We start from the raw sequence: 27,978 nt of genomic DNA, 5'->3' as shown, positions 1-27,978 counted from the left end.
CCTGGTGGGCTACAGTCCATGGGGTCACACAGAATTGGACGTGACTGAGCAATTGAGCATGCACACACACAGGTGTGAGGACCAGTCAGTAAATAAACCTTAAGCATTCTCACAGAGAGCAGACACGTAGCTCAGACGAGTGCAGAATTAAGGCTTTTCTGAAGATTTGTTTGGTAAGCCATCGAGGTGTCTGCCTTTATAGCGCCCAATCTGGATTTTTTAAAACTTTTTATAAAAAGATACATTGTGCATTCTCTGTATAATTTCTTTAGCCCACTTTGGGTTTGCTCAAATGCATTTTATTGCACGTGCCAGGCTCCTCTGTCCTCGGAATTTTCCAGGCAAGAATATACTGGAGCGGGTTGCCATGCCCTCCTCCAGGGGATCTTCCTGACCCAGGGACTGAACATGCATCTCTTATGTCTGCTGCATTGGCAGGCAGATTCTTTACCACTGTGCCACCTGCGAAAGCCTAGGTTTATACGATATGAAGCCTTAGTTCAGGGTCTGTTCTGTTGTTCACCAGGAAACCAAGAATCAACACTGTGAAAGGTGTCATTTCAACAGAAAGGAGGCGCCTCCTGTCACCTTGCATTTCTAATGTGTCTATTTAATCCTGTTTTTCAAATTTATTTTGATGACGTATTTCATCTGGGATTTCTCCAGAGAGTACTAAAACGTTGTTGAGTTAAAAAAGATTCTTTTGTTTATTGTTAAAATTCCAGGGCACTCCGAAAAAGTTTGCTTTCTGTCTCACCTCTGTCACAGATAAATATTTGACCACCACGGAATCTTAAACTCAGCTACAATTGAGATCCAATGACGGGAGGAAGGAATTATTAAATTTTACAGTGAGAATGCAGGGAAACTGCAGGCAGCATTTTTTCAAAAACAAAAGTATTCTACGTAGTGATGGGAACAATAATTTGACTTCAGCTTAAACGATGCTTCAAAATCTAAGAGAAAGTGAAAGTGACTCAGTCCTGTCAGACTCTTTGCAACCCCATGGATTATATACAGTCCATGGAATTCTCCAGGCCAGAACACTGGAGTGGGTAGCCTTTCCCTTCTCCAGGGGATCTTCCCAACCCAGGGATGGAACCTAGGTCTTCCGCATTGCAGGTGGATTCTTTACCAACTGAGCCACCAGGGAAGCCCAAAATTTAAGAGGGACACCTAAACCGCAAAGATGTCAGTGACTTATTACAGTTGCAGGACGGCTTTGTCACTGTCATACAAAGTGCTACGGAGCTCACTGTTTACCTTTGAAACATTTTTATGTAGAATCACAGCTTAACAGGGGGCTTCCTGGTGGCTCAGACGGTAGAGAATCTGCCTGCAGTGATGGAGACCTGGGTTCGATCCCTGGGTTGGGAAGATCCCCTGGAGAAGGAAATGGCAACCCACTCCAGTATTCTTGCCTGGAGAATCCCATGGACGGAGGAGCCTGGCGGGCTACAGTCCGCGGGGTCGCAAAGTGTCGGACACGACTGAGCGACTAACACTTTCACAGGTTAAAAAAAAAAGTGACTCACTTTCTTTTCAGTCACAAGAAAAGAAAGCTTCCAGTCCTTTGACAAAGTGGCAACTGGAATTTAATTGAGAACAGCCTGATTCCTGAGCTGCACCCTGAATTCAGCCCTTTCCCAGCTTCAAATAAGCGACAGTGCCCTGAGATTCCCTGGGGCTCTGAGGGGCGTGTGAAGCCCAGGACAGGCACCGCTGTTTTGATCTTGATTGCTTTCAGGGACTCGGCCACAAGAAAGGGTTCTGAGGTCTCCTGGCAGACAAACCTCGAGAATGAGCACTCGGGGGAGTGCTCACCCAAGAACAAATGGGGACAATGCAAAGCCCACTGGGCTGTCCACGGAGGCATCAGAAGAACATTCTGCAGATAAAAGATGCTTAATCCCTCCTAACACATGCCAGTCTGCTTTGCAAATCACATCCCACTTCATGCAAAGATTACTTGTGAGTCTAGACCGATGACCAGCCTCCTGGGGACATATCCTTTATTCTGAGCTCGGGACGGTGTCTTGCGTTGGTGGCTCATTGAGTACAATCCGCTTGAACTCTCCCACCCTTTCTATTGGCTGTGACAGGCTGGGTTCCAACCCCAGCTATGCTATCTCCTAGCTGTGGGATGCTGGGCGTGGCTGTTAACCTCTCAGACTCCCGTCTCCTTTCCTGATTTGCTGTTCTTTAGCTGCTCAGTCGTGTCTGACTCTTTGCAATCCCGTGGAGTGTAGCCCGCCAGGCTCCTCTGTCCATGGAATTCTCCAGGCAAGGATACTGCAGTGGGTTGCCACACCCTTCTCCAGGGGATCTTCCCTGACCCAGGGATTGAACCCAGGTGTCCTGCATTGCAGGCAGACTCTTCACCTTCTGAGCCACCAGGGGAGCCCCCCTTTGAACGTAAAGCGGCCAGCAGTCTAAGACGAGACCACTGCTTTCCAGCTGTCCCTCAACCTGTTGCCACTGCAATACAAATCTTAAGACACTTTTTTCCACCCCCGCCATCTTCAGGATTCTTAAAGAACACGAACAACAAAATTTAAAGGGCTTCCACACACTGACTCTTCATTTATCACTCAGATTTTGATGGCCCTTGATGAATGTGGTTTAACTGCTTGTCTTGGCAAGATTAACTTTGCATGCGTGGGGGACTCCGTGTATACATCATCGCAGCCAAATATAGCCATTTGGGGGTTTTGGTCTTAGCAGCCTTTTCCCACTACAAACTGCCACCTTGAAGTGCTTCGAGAGGCATTGCAGGACTTCCCTGGTGCCTCAGTGGTAAAGAGTCCAGCTGCCAATGCCAGGGACACAGATTGGATCCCTGATCTGGGAAGATTCCCATGTGCCTCGGGGCAACCAAGCCCGGGGAGCCACAAGTTCTGAGGCCATGCGCTGCAGCTACTGAAGCTCACATACCCAAAAGCCTGTGCTCCACAACAAGAGAAGGGCAGGCACCGAAACAAGAGAGGAGCCCTCACAGCAAAGAGGACCCAGCACAGACAAAAATAAAGAAAATTACCTTTTTTTTTTAAAAAAAAAAAGAAGCATTTCAAAGACTGCTCTGTTTCCCCCCCGCTGTGTGCCACCCATACCATCCCCTGGGACCCTCAGCTGACGCCCTCCGTAATCTTGATGTCGTCTACTGAACGTGTTACAGGGCAGGGCGGATTTCGGTTCCTCCTTGACTCAGTTTCTTTGCCTTTAACCTTTGCTCTTTGTTGCTTTGATTATTCTAATCATTCATTGGAAGTTGCTGAAGTTGAAGCTCCAACAACTAAAGAGCCAACTCATTTGAAATGACCTTGATGCTGGGAAAGATTGGGGGCGGGAGGAGAAGGGGACGACAGAGGACGAGATGGTTGGATGACATCACTGACTCAATGGGCACGAGTTTGGGTGGACTCTGGGAGTTGGCGATGGACAGAGAGGCCTGGCGTGCTGCGGTTCATGGGGTCGCAAAGAGTCGGACACGACTGAGTGACTGAACTGAACTGACGTTAGTTCAGCCTCAGCCTTCAATACGCTGTAGCTGACCGTTCAGATTGAACTTCTGATCTTCAGATAAAGAAGGGTGTCCGACCAACACCCACCAAAATGATTATGGAACACAAAAACCAGCTCAGCCTTTCTCATGCCGTTTAATTTCTAAGACAAAAGTAGCTGTAATCAGAACATTCTCTCTGCTACTCACTCCCGTATCCTTGCCTGGAGAATCGCCTGGACAGAGGAGCCTGGTGGGCTACAGTCCATGGGGTCACAAAAAGTCAGACACGACTTAGCTGCAGCCGTTACTTTATAGACTTATGTTCATCTTCTCAAAACTCTGCACCAGGATACCAGAGCCAAAAACATCTACCAGTCTTTGAAAACACATTTGACCATAAAATCCAGTTGCCATTGCATTGACTTTATACTAACATAGATGCCTAAGTCAAATCTTAAAGCCACACTTTTTGAATCCATGCTGAACAGGAAATTTAAGTTCAAAATTCCCATCGTCACATAACCAAAGTTATTCGTGTTCTACTATTGCTTTCTTGAGTTCTCCTAAAATGTAATGGGAATAATGATCTCAGATGATGATAAAGTTAAGCCATTCAATGTGCTGAGACAACTAAATTACAGAATCATTAGAATTATAGAATTATTCAATTATGGAGAAGACATTATACATAAAAGCTGAAAGGGATTCATGTTTTAAAAGAGTAGACAGTGTTCTGGCTCTAATGTTTTGGAAAAATGAGTTTTTAACAAGTCTGGAATTGTAAGGTAGTGAAAGTGTCAGTAGCTCAGGCATGTCCGACTCTTTGCGACCCGGTGGACTGTAGCCTGCCAGGTTCCTCTGACTGTGGGATTTTCCAGGCAAGGATACGGGAGTGGATTGCTATTTCCTTCTCCAGGGGGATCTTCCTGACCCAGGGATCGAACCCGGGTCTCCAGCATTGCAGGCAGGGTCTTTACTGTCTGAGCCACCAGGGAAGCCTGTGAGGTCGGACCCTGGTGGTCTTCTTGGCTTCCCCTTCCTGGTGGCCGTCTCGGCTCCTTCTTCCCCTCTCCATCCCCCGCCGGAGGTAAAAAGTCCCGCCAAACCGCTGAGGAATCTCTGACGTAATAACCCTCTGCCGAGATCTACCCTCCTTCCTGAACTCCAGAGTGACCAACCCGGTTTAGCTGACCATTCACAATCTCGCATTCCCGAGCTTTGCCTTATTTAGGTCTGTCCAGGTTTATATGATGTCACTTCCTGCCCCGAAGACATAAAAACCGCACTCTGCCTTTGTTCGGGGCAGAACTCCTCGTGGCCATTCTTGCGGTCAGTGGGTTCTGCCCGGGAGCGCACTGCCAATAAAGCCTGTTACTTTCCCTTGGTGTCTGGGTTATTTCCTTACAGCTTAAGATGCCCATTTTCGCGACCTTACAAAGCCTATATATACATGATCATTTTTAAAACCAGTGCTCACTCTTAGGGAAAAAAATAAATGGAGAATTCTCATCACCTCAATGTGCTGAGACAACCAAGCTACAGAATCATTAGAATTATAGAATTGTTCAATTATTGTAGAGAAGACATTGCATATAAAAGCCAAAAGGGATTCATATTTTGAGAGTAGAAACACCTCTCTGGCCCTAATATTCAATTATAGAGAAGACATTGTATATAAAAGCTGAAAGGGATTCATGTTTTAAAAGAGTAGAAACAGTATTCTGGCTGTAACGTTTTGGGAAAAAAATGAGTATTTAACAAGTCTGGAATTGTAACAGGTAGTGAAAACATCAATTGCTCAGTCATGTCCGATTATCTGCGACCCCGACTGTATGTAGCCCACCAGGCTCCTCTGTCCATGGGATTTTCCAGGCAAGAACACTGGAGTGGGTTGCCACGCCCTTCTCCGGTGGCGGCGGGGGGGGGTCTTCCCAACCCAGGAATCAAACCTGGGTCTCCTGCTTTACAGGTGGATTCTTCACTGTCAGAGTCACCAGGGAAATGTAGGCATCCAACCTCATCAAGACAAACACGAGCTGGACCTCCCCAACGCTGCCACTCCATTCTAGTAGATGGGTACCAGGGTCCTGCTGGAAAGCTCTAGCTTCTCTGAGAGAGGAACACGGTTAACATCTGCTGTGTCAGCCAGTCGCCGTGGTATAGATGCTCCCCACGAGGCTGACTTCCAGGTAGCAACGTGTTCCCCACAAGCTGGGGAGATTCCTCAGCCATCAGGGGCTGGCTCCGGCTCACTGCTGCCCTGGCCCTACATTTACAAACCCTGAGCCTAGATGTCTCTCTTCTTTTCTAACCAAGTATCTGGAGCTCAAGGTGGCAATACTCTCGCCTCTAAGAATTACAGAAAGCGTCCCCCAGGTGGTGATGACCACAATCTCCTGTAAGCATAGATCTCAGATGATCCAAGCCTATCTCTTCTAAACAGTACTAGTTCAATGTCTGTGAATTGCCCACAGTCTCCTATCAACAGAGATCTGAGATGATCCAAGTGATGTCCTCCAACTAGGACTGGTTTAGGTTCTGTGCTAACCCACAGTCTCCTGCAGATATAGATCCAGAAGCTGAAAGACAGCAGGACCTTAAGGTCCTCAGCCTGCCTTTCGTCCTTGAAAAGCCTTAAGCCAAAGAATAAGTTTGGTCAGAGAAGGGAGAACAGGCAGAAACCAAGGAAGACAGTCAGATAACTCCATGACAACCAGACTGTAGCCATGATCTCACCTGCCTTCATTCCCAGAACTGGCCTCAAAGAAATGGAAACCAATCAACCCTGGGACTGAAGACCGTGCACTGCTCTGCTAAGTCATCTCTGTCCTGTGTGACCCTTGGCGACCCCGTGGACTGTAACCCTCCAAACTTCTCTGTCCGTGGCATTCTCCAGGCAAGAATCCTGGAGTGGGTTGCCATACCCTTCTCCAGGGGATCTTCCCCATCTAGGGACCGAACCCACGTCTCTTATGCATCCTGCATCGGCAGCTGGGTTCTTTACCGCTAGTGGGACTGAAAGATGAACTGGACCGAAAAGAATCAAGATGATCCTGATCAGACCACCGACGATCAGTTTCAAGATGACCGTCAGGGCTGACTGTGCTGTTTCCGCAAGGAACCCCCCTCCCTCTGTCTATAAAAGCTTTTACATTCTGACTGTCAAGGAGTCAGCCTTTGGACAGATGTCCACCCCCGCCCCCGCCCCTGGCTGAGAGCATCCCAAATCAAGCAAACTCTCCTTCCTGCCACCTCGCCCTCTTCAGTGGCTTCTGAGCGTCCAGCAGCCGGACCCCACTTTCGGTTACGAGATGATCTAAGCTGTCTCTTCCAACTAGTACTCATGCAGTACTAGTAATCGTCACGGGCAAGGGACGTTTCCTGATACAAGTCTGCATTCCCGGCTGTTTGCCCAGCCTGCAGCTCCCCCCATGACCTAAGAGGCAAGCAACTCCCGGGCAGAGAACTCGGTATATTTTGACCACCGACAGGTGTCCAGTCCAGCAGGCACCACGTGGTAGATGCTCAATAAAACCGTCACCAGGGACAGCCACAGCGGCCACCACCGTGCCTGAGTTTCAGGACACGATCTCCAAAGAAGACAAGATGACTGATTGAAAAAAAAAAAAAGAAATCCAGGGTTTCTTCAGACCCGTTGACTAGACGGATGATTCCGGCATCGAAAGACTGTCATTTTCCCTCCTCTGTCGCTGCCTCGAGGCGGAAGACAGCGATGAGTTGCGTAAGAGGCAATGTCCCTGGTGTCTGTCTCAGCAGCAAATGTGATCCCCCGGGCCTGCTGCCTCTCAGCATCTGGGTCTGGTTTTGCTCACTTACCCCTATTTTCTGCCCCTTCCTGTTTATCCCTCCACATAACTGTTTCCCTAGCCCCTGATCCAATACGTTCCTTCCGGCGGCCCCTGTAAATGGAGGCGGCTGGCTTTACTTAAATGCAATTTGGCACGGCTCAGGACATCTTTAAACAGCCAAGAGCCCCGGAAACTTGGTTCTTTATGGTTCTTTCAGGCTCAGTATAAAAGGAAGCGGGAACGTGGACACACTGCTATGTTTAAGACACATAACCAAGAAGGACCTACTGTATAGTACGGACAACTCTGTCCAGTATTATGAAGCAAGCTACATGGGAAAAGCATGTGAAAAAGAACACATATATGTATATGTATCACTGAATCATGGTGCTGAGCATCGGAAACTAAGGTAACATTGTTCATCAAGTATCAGTTCAGTTCAGTTCAGTTCAGTCGCTCAGTTGTGTCCGACTCTTCGCGACCCCATGAATCACAGCATGCCAGGCCTCCCTGTCCATCACCAACTCCCAGAGTTCACTCAAACTCATGTCCATCGAGTCGGTGATGCCATCCAGCCATCTCATTCTCTGTCGTCCCCTTGTCCTCCCACCCCCAATCCCTCCCAGCATCAGACTCTTTTCCAGTGAGTTAGCTCTTCGCATGAGGTGGCCAAGGTATCGGAGTTTCAGCTTTAGCATCAGTCCTTCCAATGAACACCCAGGACTGATCTCCTTTAGAATGGACTTACTTCAATATAAAATAAGAAGTTAAAAAAAAAAAAAAGGAAAGATGGGGAGGACCACATCTCTCCTTTATGAGATGGCTCAGATTTAAAAGAGATGGTTGGATGGCATCGCCGAGTTTACTTCCAAGAGTATGAGTAAACTCTGGGAGTTGCTGATGGACAGGGAGTCCTGGCGTGCTGCAGTCCATGGGGTCGCAAAGAGTCAGACACAACTGAGAGACAGAACTGAACTGACTCAGATTTAAATGCTGCCAGCTGTTTCGTCACCAAGTCATGTGCGAGTCTTTGCAACCCCATGGACTGAAGTCCGCCAGGCTCCTCTGTCCGTGTGATTTCCCAGGTAAGAGTACTGGGGTGGGTTGCCATTTTTCGTCCTCCAGAAACGCTGCCAATTAACCTAAAAAAAGAGACAGCATGCCTATGGACATTAGGAGTCATGGACACATGGATGAGATAGGTAAACAGGGCCCTTCCGAGCCTAGAATTGTGAGCATGTGGTTTTACCACATTCATCTGCCAGAAATTGTCACAAGGAAGTCATACAGATTTAAACTAGAAAAGTGCCCACAAGTTATCTCAGGGAACTCTTCCAGATTTAAAGGATAAACTTTCGAGGGTAAACCTGGTCTCATTTCTGTGCACAAAGGAAGGCTCACAATCTTCCACTTGAAAAATAATGGAGCAGCTGCTCTTTAAATGATATCTTGGGTAACTCGGCTGGGTGACGAGGATGGGATCAGGACTGCACTGAAATCTGGTATGAGAACGTCCTGAATTTAAGAAGGAGCCACCAGATGCTCTGGGAGAATCTCGCATCTGGGAGCAGAACCCAAAACATGCTAGAGAAAAGCAGAGCTTCATTCCGTCTCTCCAGAGGCACCTGAGAGTCTAACATGAGCGTCGATCTCTAAGATGTACAATAGGCGTAGACTAGGTGAGGGTTCCCACAGACGCCTCGGCATCGCAGTGATGTGATGATGCTGTTCAGTCGCTCAGTCGTGTCCGACTCTCTGCGACCCCATGGACTGCAGCACGCCAGGCCTCCCTGTCCACCACCAACCCCCAGAGCTTGCTCAAACTCCTGTCCATTGAGTCGGTGATGCCATCCAACCATCTCACCCTCTGTTGTCCCCTTCTCCTCCTGCCCTCAATCTTTCCCAGCATCAGGGTCTTTTCTAAAGAGTCAGTTCTTTACATCACGTGTCCAAAAGTATTGGAGCTTCAGCATCAGTCCTTCCAATGAATCTTCAGGACCGATTTTCTTTAGGATGGACTGGTTGGATCTCCTTGTACATAATTTTATGCTTACATGTATGAAAACCAGATGTGGGATTATCGCCACACGTATGATCATCACTTGTTTCCACTTGGTCCTTTAGGCTTGTTAGAAATACATCTGTTGGGACTTCCCTGGTGGTTCAGTGGTTAAGAATCCACCTGGCCATGCAGGAGACGCAGGTCTGATCCCTGGTCCGGGAAGATCCCACTTGCCATGGAACAACTGAACCTGTGTGCCTCAACCATTGAACCTGTGCTCGAGAGCCAAGGAGCCACAATTATGGAGCCCACGGGCTGCAACCACTGAAGCCTGAGCGCCCTACGGCCCGTGCTCTGCAACAAGAGAACCCACTGCAATCAGAAGCTTGCAAACTGCGAGCAGAGAGTGGCCCCTGCTTGCTGAAACTAGAGAAAGCCTCCTCAAAGCAACAGAGACCCAGCGCAACCAAAAACACATACCTGAGTAAAGAAACATTTTTAAGAAAAGGAAATGCACTTTTATATCTGCTGTAGGCAGACCCGAAGGATTGAGTACATCTTGCCACTGACACAGACGGAAAATACACTTGGTCTGGGAACCACGACGCCATCAACGCATCTGAGCATTGTCTTAAACATCTACGGCTAGCAGAGACACACAGAGAATCTGTGACCAAACAGATATCTGAGCATTGTCTTAAACATCTACCGCTAGCACACACACACAGAGAATCTGTGACCAAACAGATCGACAGATCGGTGGGTCATGACCCGCTGCCTTTAAGGCTCAGGGGACAAGGTCAGGTAGACACGTTAAAGCCAGCTAGCACCAGTGCAAAGCTAGAAGACCGCAGGCAGGGGAGATGGCATTTGAGGGGCATCGCGGGAAGTGGGTAAGCTTTTCCAGGTAGGAAAAGAAAGTCATTCCAAGCAGAGGGAACCGCAAACAGAGAACAGCCATGCCAGAGCAGAGGGGCTCTTGGGCAGAAACTCAGACAGAAGGTCAGACCAGGAGATGCAGCTGGGTAGCTGGCAGAGTGGGAAGGAAGGAGCTTCAGAAGCCTGCCGACCACCTGGCACGTCCTCTGCACCCCCAGGAGGAAGGAGCCAGCAAACACTGGCAGAGAGCTGGGCGACGCCCAGGTCTGCTGAGACTACTGGGGTAAACAGCAGGCTCAAGAGAAGAAAGTAGGAAGAGAAGGAAGGACACATCAAACCCAGCTTCTTCGCGGGGCCGGGAGGGGGGCATCTCACGAGAGCAATGCCCTCTTGCGGTTTTCTTCTCTTCCCCTGCCCCTCCCTGATGGCACGCAGCCCTCGAAGCGAGGCGGGGAAAGATACGCGACAGGAGAGACGCGTCTACTCACTGTTGGGTGGGTGCCAGCGCACGGCGTTCAGGTAGAAGTTGCAGTAGTGGAAGAGGAACTCGTGCTCCGATCGCTGGGTCCGCCCCTGAAGCAAGGGCATCAGGTCCCGGCCGTCGATGACCCTGGGGACGAAGCAGGCAGGGCGTGAGGTCGCCATGCCCACCAGGGGACTCAAACACCCTGGCGTCTGAGCTATCCTTCAGTACACGAAGGCGTGATGGGGCTACAAGGTGGTCGTTCAACCAGGAACGCTGAGAACACCAACTTGACCATCACCGGGCACCATATGCCATGCAGGGAGGCAGGTCAGCTCTGCTCACGCCTGAACTGATCTCATCCTCAAAGCGACACCATGAGTTGGGACCGGCGTCATCCTGGGATCGTAATCCGGAGACACGGAGTGATTCTCCCAATGTCATGAGTGTCCGTGGGGTGGACCCACTCATGGGCATATACCCCGAAAAAAAAAAGAACAACCCTAATTCAAAAAGACACAGGCAGCACCAGTGTTCACCACAGCCCTATTTACATTAGCCAGGACGTGCGAGCAACCCACATATCCACTGACAGATGAAGTGACAAACAAGATGAGCTGCATATACAGAACGGAATACTACTCAGCCATGAAAAAGAACAAAACTGCCTCATTTGTAGAGATGTGGATGCACACCACACACACACACAGACACACACACACACGGCACATATGTTAATGCTCTCAAAGGTAAATACATCTCTTCAACGATTATGCCGAAAGGCAAAAGTTTCCAGCTGGCAAGGGATAACTGGATACAATGGGTGATGAGCAAAATAAGACTATTTGGAGGTTTGTTGTTTAGTCGCTAGGTCACATCCGACTCTTTGCAACCCCACGGACTGCAGACCACCAGGCTCCTCTGTCCATGGGATTTCCCAGGCAACAACATCAGAGTGGGCGGCCACTTCCTGCTCCAGGGGATCTTCCCGACTCAGGTCTCAAACCCATGTCTCCTGCACTGGCAAGCAGATTCTTTACCACTGAGCCACATGGGAAGTCCCTTTGGGAGGTTACATAAAGGAAAAGAGAAAAGTCTAAACTTTTGTTTTGAGTGACACATACATGAACCCCCACTAGAGAAATTGAAGGCATTGACACTCTGAGGCTGCTGCCACGGAGACCTGGGGCAGAAAGATACCCGCAAAAGAGTGAGATTGTTGAATTTGAGGGTTTTCTTTTTCTGATTAAAAAGATGCCCAAGGCAAACATCATAATGATAATGCTTATACGTGGAATCTAAAAAAAAAAAAAGGCATAAATGAACTTATCCACAAAGCAGAAAGGGAGCCACAGATGTAGGAAAGAAACCTATTGCTACCAAAGAGGGAAAACGGGGGAGGGATGCATCTGAAGACTAGTGTTGACAGATACACGCTACCATAGACAAAAATGAAAGAAAGTGAAGGCTGCTCAGTCATCTCTGATTCTTTGCGACTGTATAGTCCATGGGATTCCCGGGGCCAGAATACTGGAGTGGGGAGCCTCTCCCTGCTCCAGGGGCTCTTCCTGACCCAGGGATCGAACCCAGGTCTCCCGCACTGCAGGGAGATTCTTTACCAGCTGAGCCACCAGGGAAGCCCAAGAATACTGGAGTGAATAGCCTCTCCCTTCTCCAGAGGATCTTCCCCACTCAGGAATCGAACCAGGGTCTCCTCCATTGCAGGCAGATTCTTAGCCAACTGAGCTATCAGGGAAGCCATATATTAAACAGATACTAATAAGGACCTACGGTACAGCACAGGGACCTCTACTCAATACTGTGTACTAATCTATATGGGAAACGAATCTGAAAAAGAATAGATAATACCGATGAGTCCGTGGTAAAGAATCTGCTTGAAATGCGGTAGACATGGGAGACTCGGGTTCGATCCCTGGGTCTGAAGATCGCCTGCGGGAGGAAACGGCGACCCACTCCAGCATTCTTGCCTGGAAAATCCCACGGACAGAGAAGCCTGGCGGGCTGCAGTCCATGGGGCCTCAAAGTTTCAGACACGATTGAAGCGACTGAGCTCACAGCACATGGTATAAACAAATCACTTTGCTGCGCAGCAGAAACTAACACACCATTGTAAATGAACTACACTCCAACAAAAGTTTAAAAAGAAGAAAAAAAAACCCAACACTCTATGTTTATCCTCTCCTACTATAAGAAATTGGAACTTTAAAAAAATTTATTTTAATCGGCGGCTAATTACTTTGCAATATTGTGGTGGTTTTTGCGGTACATTGACATGAATCAGCCACGGGTGTACATGTGTCCCCCATCGTGAACCTCCCTCCCCATCCCATCCCTCAGGGTCAGCCCAGTGCACCAGCCCCGAGCACCCTGTCTCACGCATCGAACCTGGACTGGCGATCTGTTTCACGTATGATAATATACATGTTTCAATGCCATTCTCCAAAATCATCCCAGCCTCGCCTTCTTCCAGAGTCCAAAAGTCTGTTCTGTACATCTGTGTGTCTCTTGCTGCCTTGCATAGACGGTCGTTCTTACTTGCTCATATAATTTGGGTGAGCACTCTTGAGAGGCCCGATGTCCCTCAGGCTTTTCCTTCCTTTCTTTCTTTTTTGGTGGCACCTTTTGGTGTCACTAAAACCCTCATAAAGTAATTATAGCCTTGCTGCTAAGTGCTCGTCCGGCACCCACCCTGCACGATCCGCCACGCGCTCCGCCAAAGTCCACAGAACTGAAAATACTCCATTACCGCTAAGTTAAAAATAAGAACAAAAGACAGAATTGGCTCGCTTTCAAAGCCTGCTTGCTCCTTGCCATGACAGGAACAGGGTAGACAGACAATTTTATCCAGAAGCAGTGTGTGCTCTGAATACTGTTTCTATGCTGCAATGGCAGGTATTGTGAAATTTCCACAAAGACTCAGTCCTTAAGACTGAAAGTGAAAGTGGCTCAGCCGTGCCTGAGTCTTTGCGACCCCATGGAATGTATCCGTGGGATTCTCCAGGCTAGAATACTGGAGTGGGTAGCCTTTCCCTTCTCCAGGGGATCTTCCCGAGCCAGGAATCGAACCAGTTTCTTCTGCATTACAGGCTGATTCTTCACCAGCTGAGCTGCCCAGGAAGCCCTTAGGAAGCCCCTAGTCAGGTCCAACAATAAGCAAACAGATAAAACCTTTTTGTCCACATGGAGATAAGGCCTTTCCATGACGGTTCAAGACTGGCAACGGATCTCCTCTTCCCCCAGTCAGTCTCTACCTCGCTTTTTTATTTTATTCTCTTACAAAAAATCTTTTATTTTTATACTGCAGTATAGTCAGTGAACAATGCTGTGACAGTTTGTAGCTGAACACTGAAAGGTCTCAGCCACAGGTATACATGTATCCTCAGCCACACATATGCATGCGTCCTTTCTCCCCCAAACTCCCCTTCCATCCAGGCTGCCACGTGACACTGAGCAGAGTTCCCTGTGCTGGACAGCAGGGTCCCTGCTGGTTCTCCATGTTACATACAGCACTGTGTCCATGTCCATCCCAAACTCCCTGGCTATCTCTTCCCCCATCCTTCCCCCTGGGAACCATAAGGTTATTAGAGAGGATTGAGCAGAGTTCCCTGTGCTGTCCAGCAGGTCCTTGCTGGTTCTCCATGTTAAATGCAGCAGTGTGTCCATGTCCATCCCAGACTCCCTCACTACCCCTTCCCCCAGGCAACCATAAGCTAAGTCTGTGAATCTGTTTCTGTTTTGTAAGGAAATTCATCTGCGTCATTTCTTTATATAATACATTTCACATATGAGGCGTGCCATACCATATTTCTGCCTGTCTGTCTGACTTACCTCACTCACTATGAGAATCTCTAGGTCCACCCATGTTGCTGCAAACAACATTAGTTCTACCTCTGTTTCTGGAAGCCGTGTTTCATCATATGCCCCCCCAAAAACCCAGCACTTAAGAACACAGGAATTAGAACCATTTTCTTCAGATCAGTATCTCATGACTAAACTGGGCCTTGATCCTACAAAGGGGGGACTTAATGATAAAAAGAAATCTCCAAGTCTCAGAAACTTCCTTTCTTACTTCCAAGCAAAAGATTTAAGTCTTTTTTTTATTTTTATTTTTAAGGAGAGAAGCAACGTCTGTTTTGCAACCTTCTTTTTCCCCTTGCAATGCAGGGAGAGGTCTCATTTTTAATTTTTTTTTTTTATATCCTGCATCCAACGTGCTCTTTCCTGGAAGCAGGTAATAAATCACACGGTGATGGAAACCACCGTTGAACAGTGCTGCAGAAATATGGCTTGTCAAAAAGAGGCTCATTTCTGCCATGAAAAATGGAAAGTGATTCTACTGAGCTAAACTTTTAAACAGTGTCTGAGCTATCAAAATAGTTGGGATGGCTGGAATGGAAATGTTCCTGCAACATCACATTTTGTGGCAGAGTGGCCCGTACACGCTCAAAATCACACACAGAATCGCCATTCTATTCAGTTTAGTTCAATCACTCAGTCATCTGACTCTTTGCAACCCCATGGACTGCAGCACGCCAGGCCTCCCTGTCCATCACCAACTCCCGGAGTTTGCTCAAACTCAAGTCCATTGAGTCGGGGATGCCATCCAACCATCTCATCCTCTGTTGTCCCTCCCGCCTTCAATCTTTCCCAGCATCAGGGTCTTTTAAAATGAGTCAGCTCTTCACATCAGGTGGCCAAAGTATTGGAGTCTCAGCTTCAGCATCAATCCTTCCAATGTATATTCAGGATTGATTTTCTTTAGGATGGACTGGTTGGATCTCCTTGCAGTCCAAGAGTCTTCTCCAACGCCAAAGTTCAAAACCATCAATTGGCGTAAGGCTTTGGTGTAGTCAATAAAGCAGAAATAGATGTTTTTCTGGAACTCTCTTGCTTTTTCGGTGATCCAACGGATGTTGGCAATTTGATCTCTGGTTCCTCTGCCTTTTCTAAATCCAGCTTGAACATCTGGAAGTTCACGGTTCACGTACTATTGAAGCCTTGCTTGGAGAATTTTGAGCATGACTTTACTAGCGTGTGAGATGAGTGCAATTGTGCGGTAGTTTGAGCATTCTTTGGCATTGCCTTTCTTTGGGATTGGAACGAAAACTGACATTTTCTAGTCCTGTGGCCACTGTTGAGTTTTCCCAATTTGCTGGCATATTGAGTGCAGCACTTTCACAGCATCATATTTCAGGATTTGAAATAGCTCAACTGGAATTCCATCACCTCCACTAGCTTTGTTCGTAGTGGTGCTTTCTAAGGGCCACTTGACTTCACATTCCAGGATGTCTGGCTCTAGGTGAGTGATCACACCACCATGAAGATCTTTTTTGTACTGTTCTTCTGTGTATTCCTGCCACCTCTTATTATTATCTTCTGCTTCTGTTTGGTTCATACCATTTCTGTCCTTTATTGAGGCCATCTTTGCATGAAATCTTCCCTTGGTATCTCTAATTTTCTTGAAGAGATCTCTAGTCTTTCCCATTCTGTTGTTTTCCTCTATTTTTTTTTTTTTTCCATTGATCGCTGGGGAAAGCTTTCTTATCTCTTCTTGCTATTCTTTGGAACTCTGCATTCAGATGCTTCTATCTTTCCTTTTCTCCTTTGCCTTTAGCTTCTCTTCTTTTCTCAGTTATTTGTAAGGCCCCATCAGACAACCACGTTGCCTTTTTATGCGTTTTTTTTTCTGGGGGATGGTCTTGATCCCTGCCTCCTGTTCAGTGTCACAAACGCCCATCCATACTTCTCTATGGGGATTGTCTGATTGGACTTCTCTGTCAACGAACTCAAGCTCTCACAGCACGTTTGCAGGACACCCACGGTGATAAACTTGGATGTGTTCTTTCCTGGTGTCTGCTCACTTCTATGAAAAACATGCTCATTTGAGGTTGTGTCCTGGGTGGCTCAGACAGTAAAGCGTCTGCCTACAGTGTGGGAGACCCAGGTTCTATACTTGGGTTGGGAAGATCCCCTGGAGAAGGAAGTGACAACCCACTCCAGTACTCTTGCCTGGAAAATCTCATGGACGGAGAAGCACGGTAGACTAGAGTCCATGGGGTCGCAAAGAGTTGGACACGACTGAGCAACTTCACTTGCACTAACTTGGAAAGTTAGATGGTTCTCCCCGTGGGGTCCTGACCCCTGACAACCACGAGGATATTAACGGTTCAATATCAAGGAGCGTTGTGGCCGAATTTCAGGTCCAATTCAATAGCTTGGTGTGCCTGTCTCTTTAACATTAAATTAACTAATTTTGGGGGGCTGCGCCGGGTCTTCCTTGCTGCACGGGTTTTCCCGAGTTGGGGGGCTCCTCTCTAGCTGCGGTACGGGGGCTCCTCATCACAGAGGCTTCTCTTGCCGTGCAGCACAGTGTCTAGGGCATGTATGCTTCCATAGTGGGCGTGCTCAGGCTTAGCTGCTCTGGGGCACATAGGATCGTCCCAAACCAGAGACTGAACCCATGTCCCCTGCATTGGCAGACAGATTCTTTAAAAAAAATTTTTTTTGTCTTAACTGGAGGCCATTTACAATATTGCAATGTACAATATTGTCACCTTACTATATTGCAATGTACAATATTGTCACCTTACAATATTGTGATGGCTTTTCCCATACATCCACATGAATCAGCCACAGGTACATATGCGTTAAGATACAGTATTTGCCTTTCTCTTTCTGACTTAACTTCACCGTGTATCATAGGCTCCAGGTTCACCCACCTATTAGAAGTGACTCAAATGCACCCTTTTTCATAGCCGAGTAATATTCCATCGTGTATACGTACCACAGCCTCCTTATCCATTCATCTGCCAATGGACACCTAGGTTGGCAGATGGATTCTGTACTACAAAGCCACCAGGGAAGCCTGGGTGACTTTCATGTTACTGAAAAGGGCATGCCTGGGGAACTTTTCAGGGGGACCGTGACGTCATTCCCCGTGAATGTGCCATCTCTCCCTCTCTCTGCTCTGAAAACAGGGAATCATCTACCTGGGGATGTTCCCACGACTGCCTTTGCCTGGTTCACCCTGAGAAGGATCTGACCATCGTAACAGAAGGGGAAGGTTTGGGAGACTGACAAAGAGGTTACCTTGGGGGTACACTATGAGTTACCTGTTGTCATCCTGCAAACAAAGTGATTTTTTTTTCAGTGTAGAATAGGAAAAGAAAAATTTTTAGGAGAAAGCGCATAGATCTTTGACAAACTAAAGCAAATCCCAAGCACCCAGAAAGTCACTTGCATCATTAAGGCAACGTCTCTGCTCGTAAACATTAAACACTCTGATATATATATATGAACAGAAAGCAAGCTCATTCACAAGGAGTTCCTTGTGCATGAAGAGTTTCAAGTCTTATTCTGCAAAACGGAGCTGAACTAGGTACAGCTCACTGAACTGTTTCATTTGCAGGGCTCCATGGAAGAAGTCTTGCGTGGTCACCCAGCTACATATCAGCAAAAAAAAAATTTTTTTTTAATCCTGTTTTGCTGTTGCTGGTGGCCGTACCTCATGGCTGGCAAGATCTCAGTTGCCTTATCAGGGACTGAACCTGGGTCATGGCAGTGAAAATCGGGACTCCTAACCACCAAGCCATCAGGGAACTCCCCAACATCAGCCAAACTCACTGGGAGAACTAAGTCACTCCCCCTGCCTTCTTGAGACATAATGATGTCAAACATTTGGATTTCTTTCCCAAACTTGAAAAAAAAAAAAGAAAGAGAATTCTAATTATGGAATGTGTGTGTGCATGTTAGTCACTTGGTCGTATGTGACTCTTTTGCAATCCCATGGATTGTAGCCCGCCAGGTTCCTCTGTCCATGGGATTCTCCAGGCAAGAATACTGGAGTGGGTTGCCATTTCCTTCTCCAGGGGATCTTTCTGACCCAGGGATCAAACCCAGGTCTCCTGAATTTCAGGCAGATTCTTTACCAACTGAGCCACTAGGGAAGCCTAGGTGTATGTACACCCCCTCTTTTTTTTTTTATTTCCTTCCCACTTAGGTCACCAAAGAGCATCGAGTAGAGATCCCTGCCATATACGGTAGGCTCCCATTAATTATCTCTTTTATACACGGCATCAATAGTGTAGGGGCTTCCCAGGTGGCTCAGTGGTAAAGAATCAGCTTATCGGAAGACAAGGGGGGAAAGGATTTTTCTGCACATACTGGGGTGACGGCCACAGGTAAGCTATGGCACCAAAAGCCAACATACCCCTCAAAAAGGCCTGGAGGGAAGTTTCGCTGTGGATGGGCCTCCAATACAATGCACACCACGAGGCTGAATCTGAGAAACCTCACGGCGGAGACTCAGCCGCACGACAGTCTCTCTGTGTAACCCCGGGACCACTGCTCTTCATAGCTAAGTAGAAACTCTTCATGGAAAGGCTTTCATTTCTCACCGAGCTAGGGTTGATCAGGAGAGGGATCTACCAGACATGAGATGCTTCTTCAGAACGACAAGGCTGTCCTTGTCCTTGCCGAGGGTCTTCTGAACAAAAGACCATCTCATGTGATAAAACGTGTGGAAAAATGTAAGGACGCTTCATTAAGCGATTGTCCCGTAACCTGGGCCTGACCCTCTGAATGTGCTTTTTCTCCTGAGAAACGTCTCTTTAACATTTCTCAAGTGAGCGATCAGGAACGCTGATTCCCATCCATCGTAGTGGCAAAGAGTTCGGGTTGTTTTCTAAAGAGGAAATATCCAGGTGTCGGCTTTATAGATGGATATGGATATATAGGGGCCGTCCCTGGAGGTTCAGACTGTAAAGAATCTGCCTGCAGGAGACCTGGGTTCAGTCCCTGGGTTGGGAAGATCTCCTGGAGAAGGGCATGGCAACCCACTCCAGTATTCCTGCCTGGAGAATCCCATGGACAGAGAAGCCTGGTGGGCTACAGTCCATGGGGTTGCAAAGAGTCAAACACGACTGAGCAACTAACACACACACACATATGGATGAATGGTGGGCGGGCTTTCCAGGTGACTCAGTGGTAAAGAATTTGCCTGCAATACAGGAGACCCATGTTTTTGGTCCCTCAGTTGGGAAGATCCCTTGGAGACGGAAATGGCGACCCACTCCAGTCATCTTGCCTGGAGACTCCCATGGACAGAGGAGCCTGGAGGGCTTCAGTCCACAAGGTTACAAAGGCTCGGACACGACTGCAGAGACTCAGTACACACGCACGGATAAATAGGAGAATATTATCCAGCTGTCATTATTGAAAAGTTGTAATAAGGTTGTCCTTTTAACAACATTTTCCATGAAGGGGCAATAATAAGCTTCTGAGCAGAATTCTCAGTCTCAGCACCACTGACATATTGGGCTGGATCACTCCTTCTCATGGAGGGGTACTGTCTCCCGGGGTCATCCCCCAAATTCTGGGCTGTTGAGGGGCATCTCTGGCCTCCACCCATGAGATGCCAGCAGCATCGTGAGTCCCGACAATCAAAAATGTCTCTAGACATTGCTAAACGGCCCCTGGGAGGAACAGTCACCCCAGGTGAAAACCATCCCTTTAGATGATCAAAGTCACAGGGGCAGATACCGGAGGATGTTTTTCGGACCTGGTTGCTAACATTATCTAAATAGAACACTGAGAACTCATTTTATTCCCATGAGTGACATGGAAGCAGATCTCTGTTTTCTTTGCTTTGCGGCCTCCAGGATGACAATGAGATCTAAGAGGGACCTCCACCCAGACACAGTATCATTGGGCTGGATAAGACCATTAGCGGAGGAGATCCACAGGAAGAACCTTCAATATTCAGAAAGGGCTCTACTGGAGATAGCTGCTCACACAGAAAAGACTTGGGGATGATTAACAGTGGTGCGGGCTGGCTTCCTCCACCAAAGGGCAAGAGTGAGAAAACCAGGTTGATTTACGTCACCCTCAGTTTGGGGTGGGGAGGAGGTGCCAGCAGTGAGATTTCCCCTTGAAGAATCTCCCTGTTTGCCTCTGAACTTCTGCCTTCCCTGGCCTCTTCCCAGTGAGATGGAAAACCATTTAAAGATGCTCTGAGAGCCCATGGAACGTCCCTGGTGGTCCAATGGTTAAGAATCCCCCTTGCAATGCAGGGGACATGGGTTCGATCCCTGGTTGGAAAACGAAGATCCCATATGCCTTCGAGCAACTAAGCCTGCATGCCACAGTTAGAATCCGCAGGTCACAGTTAGAGAGCCTGCACATGGCACCAGAAGATTCCACAAGACGCAGTGGAGATCCTGAGGGCCCCAACTACAACCCGATGTGGCCAAAAAAAACACTATGAGAGAAAAGATCAGTGATGATATGACATCAGGAGCCAAGAATGGATGCTTCTGAACTGTGGTGCCAGAGAAGACTCGAGAGTCTCGTGGACAGCAAGGAGATCCAACCAGTCCATCTTAAAGGAAATCAGTCCTGAATATTCATTGGAAGGACTGATGCTGAAGCTGAATCTCCAATCATTTGGCCACCTGATGCGAAGAGCTGACTCATTGGAAAAGACCCTGATGCTGGGAACGATTGAAGGCGGGAAAAGAAGGGGACGACAGAGGATGAGATGGTTGGATGGCATCACCCACTCAATGGATGTGAGTTTGAGCAAACTCCGGGAGTTGGTGATGGACAGGGAGGCCCGGCATGCTGCAGTCCATGGGGTCGCAAAGAGTCAGACAGGACTTAGTGGCTGAACAACAGCAATCTGAACAGTCCGTGTGCACTGTTCCCAATACTATTCACATTTATACCAAGGGAAAGAACCAGCGCTAAAGAGCTGATAAAGGAAGCGGGGAGACTTCTGATTGTCTACAAGAAAAAACGTTTGGGACTTTCCTGATGGTCCAGCAGTTAAGACTTCATGCTTTGACTGCAGGGAGGCCACAGGTTCGATCCCTGATCAGGGAACTAAAAATCCCTCACAGCACAAAAGATGGAGAAATAGATAAAATAAAATCTCTTTAAAGGAAAAAAAATGAGACTTTTGATGAGTTCCCACTCCTGAGTTTTCCATCATTAGAGGAAAGGCAGAATAGTGTGACTGGAAGGTAAGATCTTCAAAGCCCCCCTGCAGCCTTCAAAGTGATGACCCTCTAACCCCCGATGGAGATTAAATGTGGGAGTTGCAATAACTCTTTTTCTCTACGGTGGACGAAGCACAGGGGACAAGTATTCATGCTCCTCCACTCTGCACTTGCCAGCCTCTGATGCTTTCCATCTTCACATCAGCCCATACAGGGGCGTGCAAGGCTGAACCCATTTGCAGAAGACACCAAGGGCCAGGGAGTTCGGGGCTTTGGCAGCTGTTAAAACAGCCAAGATGCAAAGCCCTGCATGCAGTATGGCCCCAGGATCTCTGTTCTTCTCCGGAGCACCAGCTGCTCTCCAGGTGTGGTCCAGAGACCCGCAGGCATTCCCTGAGGTCTACGAGCTGAAACGATCGCCATGGTGATTCAAAACATTCTGTGATCTCTTGCATCACCGGTCTTTCACAAGTTCACGGCGCGGTCTCTCCCCAGCGGCTCCGTCATCACTCTGCCAGCCGACTCAATGTTTGCTTGGGCGCTCTTGCGTTTAAAGACTCTGATTTGAAGATCTGATTACTAATATGGCAAACACAGATAGATCCCACCCACAGAAGCAGAGGACCTTTGGGTTCTTCAACCGGTGAAGTGTTTGTGAGAGGGTCTTGAGATCAGAACTCCATGAAAACAATTAATCAGCATGTCTCACTTAGAACTCTGCAGATGGCTCATAAGACGTAAGGAGGGCTACACTCTGTAAGCTCACCTTCCTCATTTATGTGTGTGTGTGTGTGGTGTGTGGGCACACTTCTGGAAGAAGGTAAACCCTATGTAGAAATTTGAAAAAAAAAAAAAAGTAAGAGTGAACCAAGCTTGCACACAATGGAGCTGAGCAAACCTCCGCCTGGACTCAGCTCTGGCTGAGCTGTTGGTTTTGCCCCTGCTTTCAACTCAGCAGCTGAATTTAAACCAGATTTGTGGCCCATGTACCCCCGTGGCGTGCCACCCCACTAAGGAAAACAATTAATCAGCACGCCTCACTCAGAACTCTTTGGATGGGTCATAACACTTAAGGAGAAACTGTTGGCGATGTCATCGGAAGTTGTATTTAAATGGAAGAGAAAGACATTTTGTTTAGAACCTGCTAGATGAAGACATGCTGGGGAAACAGGCTTGACGGAGGAGCCAGCTGCCTTTCTCGGGGCTCCTGCAGCAAAGAGCTGCTGGGGGTGCCTGGGAGGAGGCGTGTGTGATGACAGGAGGGGGCCTACTCTGTCCAGTTGCCCTGCTGCAAGCCGATGAGACAGAGGGAGAGAAAATCCATCAAATGCCAAAAGAGGGAGGCTCACCTAAAGACTGCAATCCCATTCCTGGGTATATACCATTCAGCCCATGGAATTCTCCAGGCCAGAATACCACAGTGGGTAGCCATTCCCTTCTCCAGGGGAATCTTCCTAACTCAGGGATCGAACCCAGGTCTCCCACGTTGCGGGCAGATTCTTTACCAGCTGAGCCACCAGGGAAGCTCATCACAACTGTAAAAGACACACATACTCTGATGTTCACTGCAGCATTATTTACAGCAGCCAGGACATGGAAGCAACCCAGCTGTCCATCAACAGGTGAAGGGATAAAGAAATGGGACACGTCTACAATGGAATATTACTCTGCCATGAAAAAGAACAAAATGGGATCTTTCCTAGAGACGTGGATGGACCCAGAGACTAGAAGAAATCAAGTCAGCTGACACGAATACTAGATACTGATGCATATACGGAATCCGGAAAAATGGTAGAGATGAACCCATTTGCAGGGAAGGGGTACAGATGCAGACGTAGAGAAGAGACTCGTGGACACACAAGGGGGAGGAGATGATGGGACGAATCGAGACAGCAGTGCTGACACACATACACGACCGTGTGTAAAACAGACAGCTAGTGGGAAGCTGCTGGATAGCACCGGGAGCTCAGCACAGGGCTCTGTGATGACCTAGAGGGCTGGATGGGGGCTGGGAGGGAAGCTCAAGAGGGCGGGGATATATGGATCCTTATAGGAGATTCACACTGTGGTATACAGCAGAAACCAACACAACTTCGTAAAAAGCAATTATTCTCCAATTAAGAAAATGCAGATCCAACATGATAGGAAAATAAATTTTCAAAGAAAGAACACAAAACAGAACAAAGAAATGGAGCACCCATCCCCATCAGCCCTCGGACTTTGTTTTCCCCTGGGATAACGGGATGGACAGAGCCATGCTTACGTTGCTGGACCCACCAGAGCCACCAGGGAAGCCCAAGAAGACTGGAGTGGGTAGCCTATCCCCTTCTCCAGGGAATCTTCCCGAACCAGGAATCGAACCGGGGTCCCCTGCATTGCAGGAGGATTCTTTACCAGCTGAGCCACCAGGGAAGCCCAAGAAGACTGGAGTGGGTAGCCTATCCGCTTCTCCAGGGGATCTTCCCGGCCCAGGAATCCAACCGGGGTCTCCTGCATTGCAGGCGGATTCTTTACCAGCTGAGCCACCAGGGAAGCCCAAGAAGACTGGAGTGGGTAGCCTATCCGCTTCTCCAGGGGATCTTCCCAGCCCAGGAATCAAACCGGGGTCTCCTGCATTGCAGGTGGACTCTTTACCAGCTGAGCCATCAGGGAAGCCCCTTGACTCACTGGTAACTTCCATAACTGGGGGTGGATGGATAACCCGTCCAGCTGCAGGCAGCCTGCCATGGAGCAGGTGAATCAGAGCTCCCTTGCCTGCAAAACCTGAGTGAGAGTATCCCAGGGAGCTGGGAGTCAGGGTACCTGTCTTGCGGCAGAGGAGACCCCGTGAGTTTGGCCACCGTGGGAAAGACGTCCATGTTGCTGGTGGGCTCATCAATCTCCAGGCCGGCCCGGATCACTCCCGGCCACCGGACGATGCCGGGGACCCGGATGCCTCCTTCCCAGTTGTTGGCTTTCCCCCCTGGAACGCAGAAGGAGAGGCGTCAAGGAGATCTGTCTTTCCAACACTCGTCCGCAGGGCCCTCTTCAACACTCGACCTGGGGCGGCCAGTCTGGAAGAACCAAGTGCTTTGATGACAGGGATGCGGTGAGAATCTCATGGTATCTGTGGCTTCTCTGGAGGCTCAAGTGGGAAAGAACCCGCCACCCAAAGCAGGAGATGCGGGTTTCAACGCTGGTCTGGGAAGATCCCATATGCCTCAGAGCAACTAAGCCCATGAGCCACAGGTATTGAGCCTGTGCTTAAAGCTCGGGGGCCGGAATGACTGAGGCCGTGAGCTGCAGCTACTGACGTCCGAGTGTCCTGGAGTCTGTGCTCCATAACAACAGAAGCCACTGCAACGAACAGTCTGAGCACAGCCATGAGAGAACAGCCCGCGGTCTCCACAGCCAGAGAAAAGCCCGAGCACCTATGAAGACCCAGCACAGCCAAAAATAAAGAAAATTATTAAAAGATACATCGTGCCTGTTGGGATGAAAAATATATACAGTATATAAAGTTATATATGATGATACGGAGAAGGCACTCCAGTACCCTGTCTGACCCCGTAGACGGCAGCCCACCAGGCTCCACCGTCCCTGGGATTCTCCAGGCAAGAACACTGGAGCGGGTTGCCATTTCCTTCTCCAATGCATGAAAGTGAAGTCACTCAGTCATGTCCGACTCTTAGCGACCCCAGGAAAGGAGAAAGATGGCTAGCAGAGCAAGGCAGAGGGGCTGTTAAGCAAGATACAAGAAACAAAAGAGGTGATGGAGGCTGGATTCGTTCTTTCTGAAAATGCCTGCACAGAGAAAAGAGCACGGTCTAAATTTAAAACCCTGGTCGAGTCACTGTCAAATTCGCACGTTTAACATCCTGCTGGTACTCGGTCCTGATGGGGAATCAGAAACGGACGATGACTCAGTCAATCTTTCCGCAAAATTCCTCCACCATTCACTCCGAGGCTCTTGGTAGGAAGAGCTGTCTCCAAACCAGCCTTCCATTTCTCTCTGTCGAATACTGCCACCCGGCCGGTCAAATGCCTCTGAGTGGCAGGAGCGTATGCTTGTCAGTCTTTTGCCTCATCTGGGCACAGAGTTTTATGAAATATCCCGTTTGTCATTTTTCCCTCCTCTTAGGTGTCTCCCTGCCGAGATAACACGGATTCCCTGGGTTGGTGTGAGCCAGAAGGAAGCAGAGGCTTCCCTGGCAGCTCAGTGCTAAAGAACGCACCTGCAAATGCCTCTCAAGAGTGCTCACCCAAATTAAAGGACCAAGCTACAGCTCCAGTGTCTCCATTTCTCCCAGTAGGAGGGGACAGGCATAGAGCATTGGGTATTTAAAAAACAAACAAACCTGTTATTGGAGGGTGGTTCATTTAGAATATCGTCTTCGTTTCTGATTCGCAGCAAAGCGATTTGTTTATACACACATACATCTATTCGTTTTCAGATTCTTCGCCCACTTAGCTTATTACCAAGTATTGAGTCGCGTTCCTGTCCTATACAGGAGGTCCTTATTGGTATCTCTTTTATATCTAGCAGTGCGTGTGGGGGGTTTCCCAGGTGGCGCTAGTGGTAAGGAACGTGTCTGCCAGTGCAGGAGACTTTAAGAGATGTGGGTTTCATCCCTGGGTCCAGAAGATCCCCTGGAGGAGGGCATGGCAACCCACTCCAGTATTTTTGCCTGGAGAATCCCCATGGACAGAGGAGACTGGTGGGCCACAGTCCACGGGGGTCACAAGGAATGTGACACAACTCAGCAAGTAAAGAACAACAAGGAAGCATGTGACAAACGTCAATACCCCAAGCATCATCTCACCCAAGAGACTCTAGCTTCCATTCTCCTCCTCGATGGATTCACGCAAGGGAATAAAAGGCCATCAGATGTAGACGGGACAGGGCACAAAACTGCCCAGCTTCTATCAAAGCATTATCCACCACTGAACAGGGCAAAAAGAAAGAACAGCTGTCTGCTCACGCCACGGATGGAGGACAGGTGAAGGACTCTGCAACACCCTTAAAATAACTGACCTGGTTTGAAAAGTTGAAGCTGACAATTGAAGCAAGAGATCAAACAGCAACATTATCTGAGCCAAGCATTGACATGTGTTCTTTCTCCAGAGCTGGGTGGGGGGGCAGGGGTGGGGAACGGCACTATTTTACGGAGTGTCGGGGGTCTGCCCAAGTTCTCAGAAGCCCAGAGACAGCAGGGCCAGACTCCAGTAAGTGAGGATGGCTTTATTTCAGGCAATCCTGATCTACCAAAGCAGCCATCAGACTGCATCTGGCCCAACTGCCGTAGTCTGCAGAGCACTGCTCTTTTTTTTAAAAAATAATTGGAATATAGTTGATTTACAACATTGTATTAGTTTCAGGCATACGATAAAGTGATTTGGTTATGCATGATCCAGTATATACTCTGTCATCTTTACAAAGATCAGCCCTCCATCTACATGTTAGATCTCATGATCTCCTTGGAAACCTGACATCCTCATGGACCCCAACTATCTTCACTGCTCCTGTGTGCTCAGGAGCTTCAGTTGTGTCTGAGTCCTTGCGACCCCATGCACTGGAGCCCACAAGGCTCCTCTGCCCATGGGATCTCCAGGCAAGAACACTGGAGCGGACTGCCATTTAGGATCTTCCTGACCCTGGGACTGAACTCACGCTGATGTTCCGTCGCTAAGTTGTGTCCATTTCTGCGACCCCATGGATGGCAGCATGCCAGGCCTCCCTGTCCATCAGCAAGCTCCTGGAGCTTGCTCAAACCCATGTCCATTGCGTCGGTGATGCCATCCAACCATCTCGTCCTCTGTCGTCCCCTTCTCCTCCTGCCTTCAGTCTTTCCCAGCATCAGGCTCTTTTCCAGTGAGTCAGCTCTTCTCATCAGGTGGCCAAAGGATTGGAGCTTCAGCTTCAGCATCGGTCCTTCCAATGAGTATTCAGGATTGATTTCCTTTCGGACCGACTGGTTTGATCTCCTTGCAGTCCAAGTGGGCCTCGGGAAAGTATTGCTATGAACAACGCTAGTGGAGGTGATGGAATTCCAGCAGAACTGGACTATTTCTCAGCATCCATTGCTACAGACCATGTTCTTCCCCGGACTGTCTTCTCTCCTGGTTATGTGTCATTTCCCTGTCACTCTTTCTGCTGCCTTGTTTGTTGGATCATCTACCATCTCACCTGCTACATTCAACACATCTTCTTATTCCAAATGACCCACAACCCAATACGGGTCTCTGCTCAGGAGACCCAATTCCTCAAGGGAACCTCTACCTACCCAATCACACCAGCCACAAACCATAATGATGGTTTAATGGTT

At 48.4% G+C, this 27,978-nt stretch overlaps 1 protein-coding gene across 1 annotated transcript in view; it reads right to left on the bottom strand.

The window, feature by feature from the left end:
• Nucleotides 1–27,978, bottom strand: part of STS (steroid sulfatase) — a 102,775-nt gene that overhangs the window by 2,543 nt on the left and 72,254 nt on the right. The window contains exons 8-9 of the mRNA XM_088833768.1: nt 24,476–24,635; nt 10,681–10,802 (exon numbers count right to left, since the gene is read on the bottom strand). Of these exons, the coding sequence (XP_088689894.1) occupies nt 10,681–10,802; nt 24,476–24,635 (282 nt within the window). The remainder of the gene's footprint in view (nt 1–10,680; nt 10,803–24,475; nt 24,636–27,978) is intronic.

Source organism: Moschus berezovskii, chromosome X (assembly GCF_049115385.1).
Source record: "Moschus berezovskii isolate FMDL1 chromosome X, NW_MosBer_1.0, whole genome shotgun sequence".
Classification (NCBI taxonomy): domain Eukaryota; kingdom Metazoa; phylum Chordata; class Mammalia; order Artiodactyla; family Moschidae; genus Moschus; species Moschus berezovskii.
This window is presented reverse-complemented; position numbering and strand designations above follow the sequence as displayed.